The following is a 13,170-nucleotide window of genomic DNA, read 5'->3' on the forward strand; positions in this document are numbered from 1 at the left end:
GAGGAATGACCAGGAAGTGGGGGTGACTGCCAGACAGCAGGAGCACAAGCAGAGTAGGAGCCAACAGCTTGGGAAGATGGGTTACTGGTGAAGAGCAGAAAAGAGCACAAGGATCTGAGAGATGCATCAAACAACTGGAGGGTGTGACACCGTTGGTGATGACGAGGACACAGTGTGGCAGAGGTCACTAGGGTCTACCATGACAGCACTCAGCAGCTCACCTGGATTGCTGAGGCGTTCACATCAAACTTGCGGAAGATGGTGAAGGCCTCCTCATACAGCGCACTGCTGACGGCGATGTTTGCAATGTCTGGGGCATCGTAGTTGTCCAGGCGGCTGATGTATTCCATGACCCGTGTGCGGTCCGCCTTGATGGCAGTCAGGATCAGCAGATTCTGGAGATTCCTTAGGAGAGGTGGTGGTCAGCACAGTGTCACAGGAATGAAAGCTGTACGTAACACTCTTTGGCAGGTTGACCAGCCCAAGATCCCCAATTTAAAAGTATTTAAAACACACACACGACTGACGAATAGATACAACAGAATATTTATGAAGTGTATGTGGTCCAACGTCTTGAGAAAGCACCAGGTAGGAGATAGGAGAAATCAGAAAACCACCAATCATTGGAAGGCTGCTGCAGCTTCTCCAGGAGCTGCGACCACTCCTGCTTCACAGGTATCTATTTTCCTGAACTGTGCCTCTTACTAGCTCTTTGTGGTTCTTTATAGTTCTACCATATAAATTGTATATCTATGGGTGCCTGAGTGGCTCAGTCAGTTGCGCGTCTGCCTTCAGCTCAGGTCATGATCCCAGGGTCCTGGGATCGAGCCCCACGTCAGGCTCCCTGCTCAGCGGGGAGCCCGCTTCTCTCTTTCCCACTCCCCCTGCTTGTGCTCTCTGTCAAAAAAATAAACAGTCTTTTAAAAAATTGTACCATTGTTGTAGTTCTGTATACTAGCAATGTACAATTGTAAATAAAAAAAACCCCTCTACCTATTTATAATAGCTTCCAAAACATGAAATATTTAGGTATAAATCTAGTAAGACATATACATGATCTATATGCTGAAAAATATAAAATGCTGATGAGAAAAATTAAGCAATATACTTTTGCATGTTTTTGAACTTTCCTTTTCTTTAATCACACTAGATGCATTCTTATAAAATTTGTTTTCTTTTGTCTTCTTCAAAGATGTGGGGGGAAAATCTATGTAATGTACCATATTAAGAATTTTAAAAAGTGGGCGCCTTGGTGGCTCAGTTGGTTAAGCGACTGCCTTCAGCTCAGGTCATGATCCCAGGGTCCTGGGATCGAGTCCCACATCGGGCTCCCTGCTCTGCGGGGAGCCTGCTTCTCCCTCTCCCACTCCCCCTGCTTGTGTTCCCTCTCTCACTGTCTCTCTCTCTGTCAAATAAATAAATAAAATCTTTAAAAAAAAAAAAAAAAAAAAGAGAGGACTATTGATGCACACAACTTGGATGAATCTCAAAGGCATTACACTGTGTGAAAAAAGCCAAGTCTCAAAAGATTGCATACTGTGTGATTCCCTTTACATGACATTCTTGAAAAGGCAAAACTGGATTGATGGTGATGAATCACAGATGGGCAATTGTCAGGGGTACCGGGGATGTAACTGTAAAGGGTAGCTCACATGAGGCAGTTTCATAGTGAGGGAACTGTTCTGTATGCTGACTGTGGTGGTTACGTACATGAATCTAGGCTTATGTTGAAATTCCCCACAAAAGACCAATTTAACTGTATTATAATTAAAAAGAAGGGGGAAAAAGTATTAAAAAATTAGGTCCAAGATTCACCCATGCTGTTGTATAGCATTCACTTCCACTGTGACAAGGTACTCCGCTGTACAACAGTACCACAGCTCTTTTACCGATGGGTATCTGGACTGCTCTCAGATCTTTGCTATTGGAAATTGTGCTTCTTTGTGCATTCTTGCACATGTCTCCGATACAGGTGAGCCGAGTTTCTTCAGGGTTCAGAACCAAGAGTGGAAACATCTTCTAACATGCACTGCTTCCCAAGAGGAACGCACATTCCCAACAGGGTATGCCCAGTTGCTCGAGACTCTCATCAAGGCTGATTAGGAGAGCTAGATCCCCACAGCTCTGCAGGAGGAATGGGATGGTACACAGCGGCCAGGCTGTGCTTCCTTGATGGCTGATGAGGCTGCATTCCTGCCTTAGACTCACAGGCTGTCTCTCCTCTTGCTGAAGGATCACTCAAGAGCTTTGCTGAGTTCTCTACCAGGTTGTTTGAGTTTTTCTTTTTCATTTTATGTTCTCCATGCTAGTTTTTTGTTGGTTATGTATGCTGTAAATGTCATCTGTTTGCAGCTTCCCCTTTTCTCATCTTATTATGATAAAGGTCTTAGGTTTAACATAGTCCTATTTACTAGTTTTTCTTTTTCTTTTTTTTTTAAAGATTTTATTTATTTGACAGAGAGAGACACAGCGAGAGAGGGAACACAAGCAGGGGAGTGGGAGAGGGAGAAGCAGGCTTCCCGCAGAGCAGGGAGCCCGATGTGGGGCTCGATCCCAGGACCCTGGGACCATGACCTGAGCCGAAGGCAGACGCTTAACGACTGAGCCACCCAGGTGCCCCTATTTACTAGTTTTTCAAATGGTTTATATATTTTTGCAACTGGCTTATGTGTTCATTAGGCCACAAATATATTCTTCTTTTAAACATAAACTATAAAAACATTATAGTTTTGACTTTATATTTAAATCTTTACATTGTGTGGCACAGAGATCCAATTTTAATTTTTACCCATATAGATAATCATTGTCCCAACATCATTTTACTGAAAAGTCTACTATTTCCATCTGCATAGCCAGCTCTGTCATAAATAAATGTTTTACATATGTGTGGGTATATTTTAGGGTTCTTTGCTCTGCTATAATGGTCCATTTCTCTATTCCTTGCCCAAACCATAATATCTTGATTTAATTTTATATTTCTAGATCAGAGTAAGTACCTTGCCATCCCAAAACCTACTCTCACCTCTTAGGTGATTTATTATTTGTGTTAGCAATCTTGACTATTCTTGGCCTTTTATCTTTTTTTATTTAAAATCTCCCTGTCTAGTTTCATAAGTAAACAGAGAGTTTTACTGGTATTGCAGTAAATGAGTGATGTGGGTAAAATTGATGTCTTTTTTTTTTTAAGATTTTATTTATTTATGAGAGAGACAGAGAGAGAGAATGCACAAGCAGGGGGAGCAGCAGATGAAGAAGCAGACTCCGTGATGAGCAGGGAGCCCGACGCAGGACTTGAACCCAGGACCCGGGGATCACAACCTGAGCTGAAGGCAGACACTTAACCGACTGAGCCACCCAGGTGCCCCTGATGTCTTTCAATACGATGTGATCACTCATGAATTTACATCAAGCTGTTTATCATGGTTGAGTGGATAGGACTACAGCAGTTTGCCTTTTCATTTGTCTCCTGATTTGATTTTTTAAGAACCAAGTCTACTTGTTGAATATATGTAAATTCATTCCAGTAAGCTTATAATTCACATTAACTGTCAGCAGTTATGTTTTTATTTACTTTAAAAAATATATTTACTACTGTCTTTCTTTATGTATACTTTTTAATATGCTCATTTTAAGCTAACTACCTGGAAAGGTATGTTAAGATATCCCAATATGGTGAATTTGCTTGTGTCTTCTTGCAGTTTTGTCAATTGTTGCCTTACATATTTTGAAACTGTATTATTAGGTATATACAAGTTCAGAATTATCTTCCTGGTGAGCTGAATATTTCATTATTATATACAGTACTCCCCCTTATCTGCACATAATACATTCCAAGACCCCAAGTGGGGGTTTGAAACCACAGGTATGTCCAAACCCTATATATTTTTTCCTGTACATACACACCTATGATAAACTTTATTTTATTAATCAGGCACAGTAAGAGATTAACAGTAACTAATGATAACATAGAACAATTACAACAATATATTATAAATAAAATTTATGTGAATGTGGTTTCTCGCTCTCAAAATATCTTACCGTACCACACTCACCCTTCCTGTGATGATGTGGGATGCTAAAATGCCTATGTGATAAGAAGTGAGGTGAATGATGTAGGCATTGAGACATAGTGTTAGGCTACAGCTGACCTTCTGACACATTGTCTGCTTTCAGACAACCATTGTTAACCATGACAACCGAAATCACAGGACATGAAATCATGGATAAGTGGGGACTACTGTACTGGCCCTTTTTACTTCAGTGTTTGTTTTTTTTTTTAAGATTTTATTTATTTATTTATTTGTCAGAGAGAGAGAGAACATGTGCATGCACAAACGGGGAGCAGCAAGCAGATGGAGAAGCTCCCCACTGAGCAAGGAGCTTGATATGGGACTTGATCCCAAGACCCTGGGATCATGACCTGAGCCGAAGGCAGATGCTTAATGGACTGAGACACCTAGGTGTCCCTCAATAATGGTTTTTACCTCAAAGTCTATTTTGTATGATACAAATACAGACCATATAATATATATATAAACATACAATGTCATATTATATTAACATATAGTATCAATATAATACCAGCATTTTTAGGTTTACATTTGCCTAACTTTTAAAAATTCTTTTATTTCTAACTTCTCATTAATTTTATGTTAATGTACTCTGAAGTCAAATCACCCCATATCCTTTGGCTTCTACTGAGGCTGCTGAAAAGTCTGCTGTCAGTCTAATTTACATTCATTATAGGTAATCTATCTTCTGAGTGCTTAAAAATTTTTTTTGATGTTCCATAGTTTTACTATAATGTGTGTAAAGGTGGTTTTAAAAAATTAATCTTCTTTGGGATTTGCTGGGCTTCCTGAATTTGAGAACTAGGAACACTGTCAGTTCTGTTAAAATCTCCATCATTTTCCTCCAAATAGTGTCTCATTCCCTGACCTCTCTCTGAGGCTCTGATTAAGTCTCCCTTCAACCTGTATAGATCTTAATCTCTTTCACATTTTCTACCTGTCTTGGCTACATTCTTGCAATTTCTTCACATGTATCTTTCAATTCCTATTTTTTAAAAATGCCCCTAAACCCATTTGGAGTTTACTTCAAATCCAATTACATAAATTTATTTTTTATTTATCAGGTACTTGGTATTTAAAAAAATCTGCTTGAGGGGTGCCTGGATGACTCAGTTGGTTAATCATCTGACTTTGGCTCAGGTCGTGATCTCAGGGTCCTGGGATCGAGCCCCACATCGGGCTCCCCACTCAACGGGGAGTCTGCTTGTCCCTCTCCCTTTCCCTCTGCCCCTGCTTGTGCTCTCTCAGTCTCTCAAATAAATAAAATCCCTAAAAAAAAAAATCTGCTTGATCTTTTGGGTATTTAAACACATTACATGTAATTTTATATTCCATGCCTGATAATTCCAATAACACAGTCCCTCTAGGCAGATCTGAGTCTACTCTGTTTTGCTGCTGGCTCTTACTAATGGAGCCTTGTTTCCTTATGCATTTTGTCAATGTTTTTACTATGAGCTCATTATTTCTTGGAATGTTATGTCAGAATTCTCTGAAGCCTTGCTAGAGGGTAGGCTCTTCTAAAAAGGATTTGTATTTGTCTTTGGCAGAGATCTGAAGGCACTACCTGATGGCAATCCTTTCAAAATTAAATTCCTCACTTGAGGATTTTTAATGCCATGCCAGTTCACATGAATTTGTACTAAAACCTGTTAGAGGGCCAGCCTCTCAGGGCCAGTTTTGTCCGCATAATCTAGCACCATGGTTCCAAAGAGCTCTTTTTTGTTTTGTTTTGGCTGGTCTCTTAGCAGAGGGCTAGGCAATACTGGTATAGTTTATCCTTGCACTGAGGAGGGGCTTCACTGTAGACTTCACACCTTTTGTAGGCCCTTGGGTCTTATCTCGTGTCCTCTGTGTCCTGTAGGAACACATAGACCAGGTTCAACAGAGTTTGGCAAAAGTCACTAGCTCATGGACTCACTTTAAAGGATCATTTGTATATTTCATCCTACATCTTCAGTTTTTCCAGTAACAGGATCTGTGTAAGTATATAGGTATCTAGTCTGCCACACTGCTAACTCAGGCTATTTTCACCTGCACAGAAAACTATGTCTGGTGAAGCATTCGGTCACAGAAAGAAGGGCAAGAACTTGAAGGTCCCCCTGCATGTGTGAAAAACAACAGTGTCCAAGGAGGTGGCACATACAGTCAGAACCACCTTTAAGTGTTTTTCTGTGGGAAGTACTAACAGGCTAAGATCTATCAAAGGAGGTTGGCCAGACAGTAAGATAGAATATCCTAGCCACCTCAGGTACCTTAACTCTGGCATCCTGTAATTAATGAGGGAATAGGATTCCATTAAAATGTAATTTCACATTCCATAATTTACCATTTAGCATTTCTCAGTTTAAAAACAAACAATAACCAGTAACGAAATTGAAGCAGTAATCAAAAACCTCCCAAAAAACAAGAGTCCAGGGTCAGATGGATTCCCAGGGAAATTCTACATTTAAAGAAGAAATAATACCTATTCTTCTGAAGCGATTTCAAAAAACAGAAACAGAAGGAAAACTTCCAAACACCTTCTATGATGCCAGCATTACCTTGATCCCAAAACCAGGCAAAGACCCCATCAAAAAGGAGAATTACAAACCAATATCCCTGATGAATATGGATGCCAAAATACTAAACAAGACCCTAGCCAATAGGATCCAACAGTACATTAAAAGGATTATCCATCACAACTGGGGATGCAAGGGTGGTTCAACATTCGCAAATCAATCAGTGTGATAGAACACACTGATAAAAAAAAAAAGACAAGAACCACGTGATCCTCTCAATTGACGCAGAAAAAGCATTTGACAAAATACAACATCCTTTCCTGATTAAAACTCTCCAGAGTATAGGGATAGAGGGAACATTCCTCAAGTTCATAAAAACCATCTATGAAAAGCCCACAGTGAACATCATTCTCAATGGGGAAAAGCTGAGAGCTTTTCCCTTAAGATCAGGAACACGACAGGGATGCCCACTCTGCCCACTATTGTTCAACATAGTACTAGAAGTCCTAGCAACAGCAATCAGACAACAAAAAGAAATAAAAGGTATTCAAATTGGCAAAGAAGAAGTCAAACTCTCTCTCTTTGCAGGTGACATGATACTTTATGTGGAAAACCCAAAAGACTCCAACCCCAAATTACTAGAACTCATACAGCCATTCAGTAATGTGGCAGGATACAAAATCAATGCACAGAAATCAGTTGTTTTTCTATACACTAACAATGTAACTGTAGAAAGAGAAATTCGGGAATTGATTCCATTTACAATAGCACCAAAAACCATAAAATACCTTGGAATAAATCTAACAGAAGAGGTAAAGGATCTATACTCTAGAAACTACAGAACACTTACGAAAGAAATTGAAAAAGACACAAAAAGATGGAAAAACATTCCATGCTCATGGATTGGAAGAATAAACATTGTTAAAATGTCTATGCTGCCCAGAGCAATCTACACTTTCAACGCCATCCCTATCAAAACAATTGGCATTTTTCAAAGAGCTGAAACAAATAATCCTAAAATCTGTATGGAACCAGAAAAGACCCCGAATCGCCAAGAAAATGTTGAAAAAGAAAAACAAAGCTAGGGGCACCACGCTGTCTGATTTCATGCTATATTACAAAACTGTGATCACCAAGACAGCATGGTACTGGCACAAAAACAGACACATAGATCAATGGATAACACAGTCTCCAGAAATGGACCCTCAACTCTATGGTCTACTAATCTTTGACAAATCAGGAAAAAATATCCAATGGAAAAAAGTCTCTTCAATAAATGGTGCTAGGAAAATTGGGCAGCTATATACGGAAGAATGAAACTCGATCATTCTCTTATACCATACACAAAGATAAACTCAAAATGGATGACAGACCTCAATGTGAGACAGGAATCTATCAAAATCCTACAGGAGAACATAGGCAGTAACCTCTGACATCGGCCACACAAACTTCTTTCATGACACGTCTCCAAAGGCAAGGGAAACAAAAGCAAAAATGAACTTTTGGGACTTCATCAAGATAAAAAGCTTCTGCACAGCAAAGGAAACAGTCAACAAAACTAAGAGGCAACCCACGGAATGGGAGAAGATATTTGCAAATGACATTACAGAATAAAGGGCTGGTATCCAGTATCTATAAAGAACTTCTCAAACTTAACACCCAAAAAACAAATAATCAAGTCAAAAAATGGGCAGAAGACATGAACAAACACTTCTCAAAAGAAGACATATGAATGGCTAACAGACACATGAAAAAAGGTTCAACATCATTAGCCATCAGGGAAATTCAAATAAAAACCACATTGAGATACCACCTTAGACCAGTTAGAATGGCAAAAATTAACAAGGCAGGAAACAACAAATGTTGCAGAGGATATGGAGAAAGAGGAACCCTCTTACACTGTTGGTGGGAATGCAAGTTGGTACAGCCACTCTGGAAAACAGTATGGAGGTTCCTCAAAAAGTTAAAAATAGAGCTACCCTATGATCCAGCAATTGCACTACTGGGTATTTACCCCAAAGATACAGATGTAGTGAAAAGAAGGTGCACATGCACCCGAATGTTCATAGCAGCAATGTCCACAAAAGCCAAACTATGGAAGAAGCCAAGATGCCCTTCAACAGATGAATGGATAAAGAAGATGTGGTTTATATATACAATGGAATATTACTCAGCCATCAGAAAGGATGAATACCTACCGTTTTCATCCACATGGATGGAACTGGAGGGGATTATGCTAAGTGAAATAAGTCAAGCAGAGAAAGACAATTATCATTTGGTTTCACTTATATGTAGAACATAAGGAATAGCATGGAGGACATTAGGGGAAGGAAGGGAAAACTGGGGGTGGACATCAGAGCGGGAGATGAACCATGAGAGACTATGGACTCTGGGAAACAATCTGAGGGTTTCAGAGGCAAAGGAGTGGGGGGATGGGTTAGCCCCGTGATGGGTATTAAGGAGGGCATGTGTTGTAATGAGCACTGGGTGTTATATGCAAATAATGAATCATGGAACACTAAAAAAAAAACAACAACCCAAAAAACAAAACAAAACAAAAAACAACAAAAAAAACCCCCAAACACATCCTCACAAACATTCTTTAACACAATGCCACAGACCTTGAAAGCCCATCTGGCCTAAAAAATAAACTTTACAATTAAATCTTTACAGCAGATTTATGATGTGAATACACTGGTCTGTTTGACACAGAATCTCTGATAATGATTTTTTTTTTTTAAGATTTTATTTATTCATTTGAGACAGAGAGATACAGAGAGAGAGCATGAGCAGGGGGAGAGGCAGAGGGAGAGGAAGGAGCAGGCTCCCCGCCGAGCCAGGAGCCAGACAGGGGGTTCGATCCCAGGACCCCAGGATCACGACCCAAGCCGAAGGCAGACGCTCAACCATCTGAGCCACCCAGGTGCCCTGATAATGAATTTTAAAGTGGAAATAAATGCTGGGTGCGACCACACTGAAGCATGCTCTATTATTACTTCCAAAGTGTCTACCCATTCTGTTGTTTCTGCCTAGAATGTTCTTCCTACCCAAGCTCCTACTCATCATGCTTCTATGTTATATCTCCAGCGAGTCATCCCTGATACATGCCCAGATTTAGTTTTCTTGACATCTGTTTCCAAGCTTTGTTCATCATGATTTTGCTTGGGACATAGTAGGCACTAATGAATATTAGCTCCCTTTCTGAGCACTGTGATTAAAGAACAGTGCAGGCCAGAGAAGCAAGATGAAGGACAGATTCCTGGGAAAAGTAGAATTTAGGTGGGGCTAGAAGAGATAGGTAGGACTGAAGATACAAAACGCAGTGAGAAGACTTTGGGGAGCAGCCAATAAGGCTGGGCAGGTGAGGTAAGACAAAATTGTAATGGAAAATGAACATCAGGCAGGAGCTTGAATCTGACCGAGTCAACAGCTACCCTCGGGCATACCCTTACCTGTGCTCACTGAAGACCGAGTTATCCAGAACTATCTTCTCCAGCAGCTCAATCAGTTCATTAGGCAGATCAGCTGTCATGAAGGCCTTGACAGTGACCGAGACCTCTTCAGGATCCTGTGTTTCTGACAATGCCATCTGTACCACCTGGTTTTAAATATCATTTGAAAGAACTTGGTTAGATAAAGTCAATTCAAGACTATCTTTGAAGCTAAACAGAAAGAAAGGATTCCTCCATGGCAGTCTGAAATAGACACACAGAAAATAGGAGATTTCTCAAGGTAAAAAGGGAAGGTTGTCTAAAGAAGTCAATTTCAGAGATTTCTGCCTGCTCTATTTGATGATTAGTTTCTCTCTCACATCAAAAGGGCTGCAGACTCATCTCTGCCCCAATAACCATACTGTAAATTTACTCCAAAGCCAATAACACAGTGCACTTAAACAGGCATCTGAAATGCATGTTTGCTTTCATCTTTGTTTTTTTAGGTCACTGTTCATAGCAAATATGGCCTCCATTTCTCTAATGAAGCTCTTGCTAGCCTAGACTACCACAACTGCTCTGGCCCAGCTCACTTCCAGGCATGCAGTTGAGTACACTCTGAGTTCCACAGCCCTCAGAACCATGCCAAGGGAAAGACTGACAAAAAACTGGCCAGACCACCAAAAAACTGGCCACACCACCCCTCATCCAATTACAGGTGTCTCACCTACAAGAAAACTCACAAGTGGGGGAAAAGATATTTTTCCAAAGAGTACACTTCCCAGATAACAGCAGGCTAGAAGGTCAGCATTGTTCTCTTTGCACTTTGTGCCAGGGGCCTTTGGTGACTTCAGGGTCTATCAGTTTTGCCAAGCTTCATCAAGGGTGGGCAATAGCAACGCATTAATGAGAAAGAACAGAGAACTCAGAAGAGGTATGACATAGATAATATACATCTCTGGCCATGAACTTTGACCCTACAAACAGGAGGGGCTGCAATGGAACTAGAATCAAAGTCAGCCCAGCCAACCTTGCAAGTGGCCACTGTATACTCAATGGCACCATAAGATACAAAAGTTCTTCTGAGGAGTTTATAATAATCCTAACAGCTATGCAAAGGAGTTTGAGGAAAGGGGCTATCACAGGAGATAAGTAACAAAAAGGGTGTACTTAAGGGAAAGGAGCACTGTGACAGCACACAGACTCCATCCAGAGTAGGAGGTATATTTCCTGCCATTACGACATCTGTCCATTCTTGAAAACCTTAGAGCACTTTAAATACACACTGGTTATTTTAAGGGCAAAAATAAATTTCCACCATCTATTTGAGTCAACAGGATGCCTAATCTAAGGTTACCTCAGGAAGCTGCTTCCTCTAAGTAAACTTTCCATAATGAGCTTCTCCTCCAGACCTAAAAGCAGTCTGCTGCCGTCATGCAGTCCCTCTAATTAGAGGGGCATGGTAGGTGAATGCCCCCCAGGAGGTGGCTATGAATATTCAGTCCCAACAGACTGACAGGATCAGCAGCTTCACACAGACACAGGAAGACCAAGAGGCACCCTCTAGCTTCGGCTCAGTGCAGCATTAAAGCTGCTCATCCCAGTGCCAATGTAACACAACCTACCAGACGTGCCAGGCAGCTGGACCACACCTGGAGAAATATCTGTTGTCTCTAAATTTGGAGATAGATCTCTAGTGGAATCTAAACCTACTCTGTCCCAGGCCCTTTGCTGCTCAATGATTTTTGTCAGGTCTGGATCAATCTTAGAGATGGGTAACTCCAAAGTTGATATAATGAGATCCAAAATAACATAGGCTTCTAGCCATCTAAAAGTGTTCCAGAATAAACTTTATTAAGGAAAAGATAATGGCACAGACATGAGGAACAGTGGACAGAAAACAAGAAGGTGAAATTCAGAAGAGACAGAGGTGAAATCCAACAAGTGCGCCTCGTGGTTGGTAACAAAGGAGTTGGGGGGGGCACTTTAGTTGATCTGCTCAGGGCTGAAGGCCACTTGTTGAACCAGGGTCCTGTTCCCACCTTGATCTCAGCCCATCCCCAAACAGAAGCCTAGGGGACAATGGGTATGGTGAAGCACCATCTGCTGCCTAAAGCTACAGGAAGCTCACCGAGTGGCTGAGGTCGACACCCATCCGCCAGGCTGCACACAGGAGGAACCCTGGCCTCGGCACCATGCCCCCAGCTCTGAGAGAGGCACTGGATAGTCACAAGGGTGCAAGGGGTTCCTCAACAAAGCCAAGTCCAGCTGACACAACCTTGAGAGCCACTTACCTTGTGTCATTGGGGGCTGCGCTGAAAAAAATACTAAGGGTCCAGCATGCAGGCATGCCATCAGATATTCCTTTTACTGGGGCAGCACATCCCCGCTTTGGAGATCAGGGCCAACTCTGTGCCTTTAACCAATAAACAACTCCAGGGAAGATTCACACAACAGTCTGGTCATGTGTCTGAAGATGTGTTAAATACAACAATTCAACTAGTCACTCTGGCCACAAGATGATGAGAGGGCAAAAGGCCTGCATACACATACTCCCATTTCCATTCTGTACCTGGTCGATCAACTGTCTCCTGGATGGGTTGGTCTCCTCAAGGACGTGAGCCCAGAGCTCTGGATCTTTTCTGCGCACCAGGTAGCGGGCCTCACTTTTAAACAGAGAATTCTCGTTGCAAACCTGAAATGAGTACACTAGTGTGTACAACACAGCCAATCAATGGACACTACTTGGGGGACCCACCCCAGTCAGTTCCCTCTGTCCCCGACACTTGTTTGGTTCAGCCAGAGCCCAAGCAAAAAACAGTACTTTGACACGGGATGAGCAGCATCCCAAAGGGGTGACAATGCACTTCTCAGAGTGACAAATTACCTCAAAATATAAGTTTCTCAGTTTATAACAACTCAGAATGGGTATGGCTGTGTGGCAGCTCCTCTCCACATCAGCCTGCTGCCTTCTAAAGTGGCGCTACCCAGCAGAACTTTCTGAGACAATGAAAATGTTCTAGACCTGTGCTATGGAATGCAGTATATGAAGGAGGAACTAATTTTTTAATTTTAGCTAATTTAAATGGTATAATTTAAATAATTTAAATTTGAACAGTCACCATCTCTAAAGTGTTATCAGAATAGCCCAGGACTGGTATAAAACAGCAT

General features: G+C 41.3%; 1 protein-coding gene across 6 annotated transcripts in view; it reads right to left on the reverse strand.

The window, feature by feature from the left end:
* The window catches only part of CLTCL1 (clathrin heavy chain like 1), a 100,579-nt gene that overhangs the window by 22,544 nt on the left and 64,865 nt on the right, over positions 1–13,170 (reverse strand). For all 6 annotated transcript variants that reach the window (XM_034989108.1, XM_034989109.1, XM_034989106.1 and 3 more), the window contains exons 18-20: positions 12,572–12,694; positions 10,021–10,166; positions 222–405 (exon numbers count right to left, since the gene is read on the reverse strand). In XM_034989108.1, coding sequence (XP_034844999.1) covers positions 222–405; positions 10,021–10,166; positions 12,572–12,694 — 453 coding nt within the window. The remainder of the gene's footprint in view (positions 1–221; positions 406–10,020; positions 10,167–12,571; positions 12,695–13,170) is intronic.

The sequence above is a fragment of the Mirounga leonina genome, unplaced genomic scaffold (genome assembly GCF_011800145.1).
Source record: "Mirounga leonina isolate KUSES-001 unplaced genomic scaffold, KU_Mleo_1.0 Mir_481, whole genome shotgun sequence".
Classification (NCBI taxonomy): Eukaryota; Metazoa; Chordata; class Mammalia; order Carnivora; family Phocidae; genus Mirounga; species Mirounga leonina.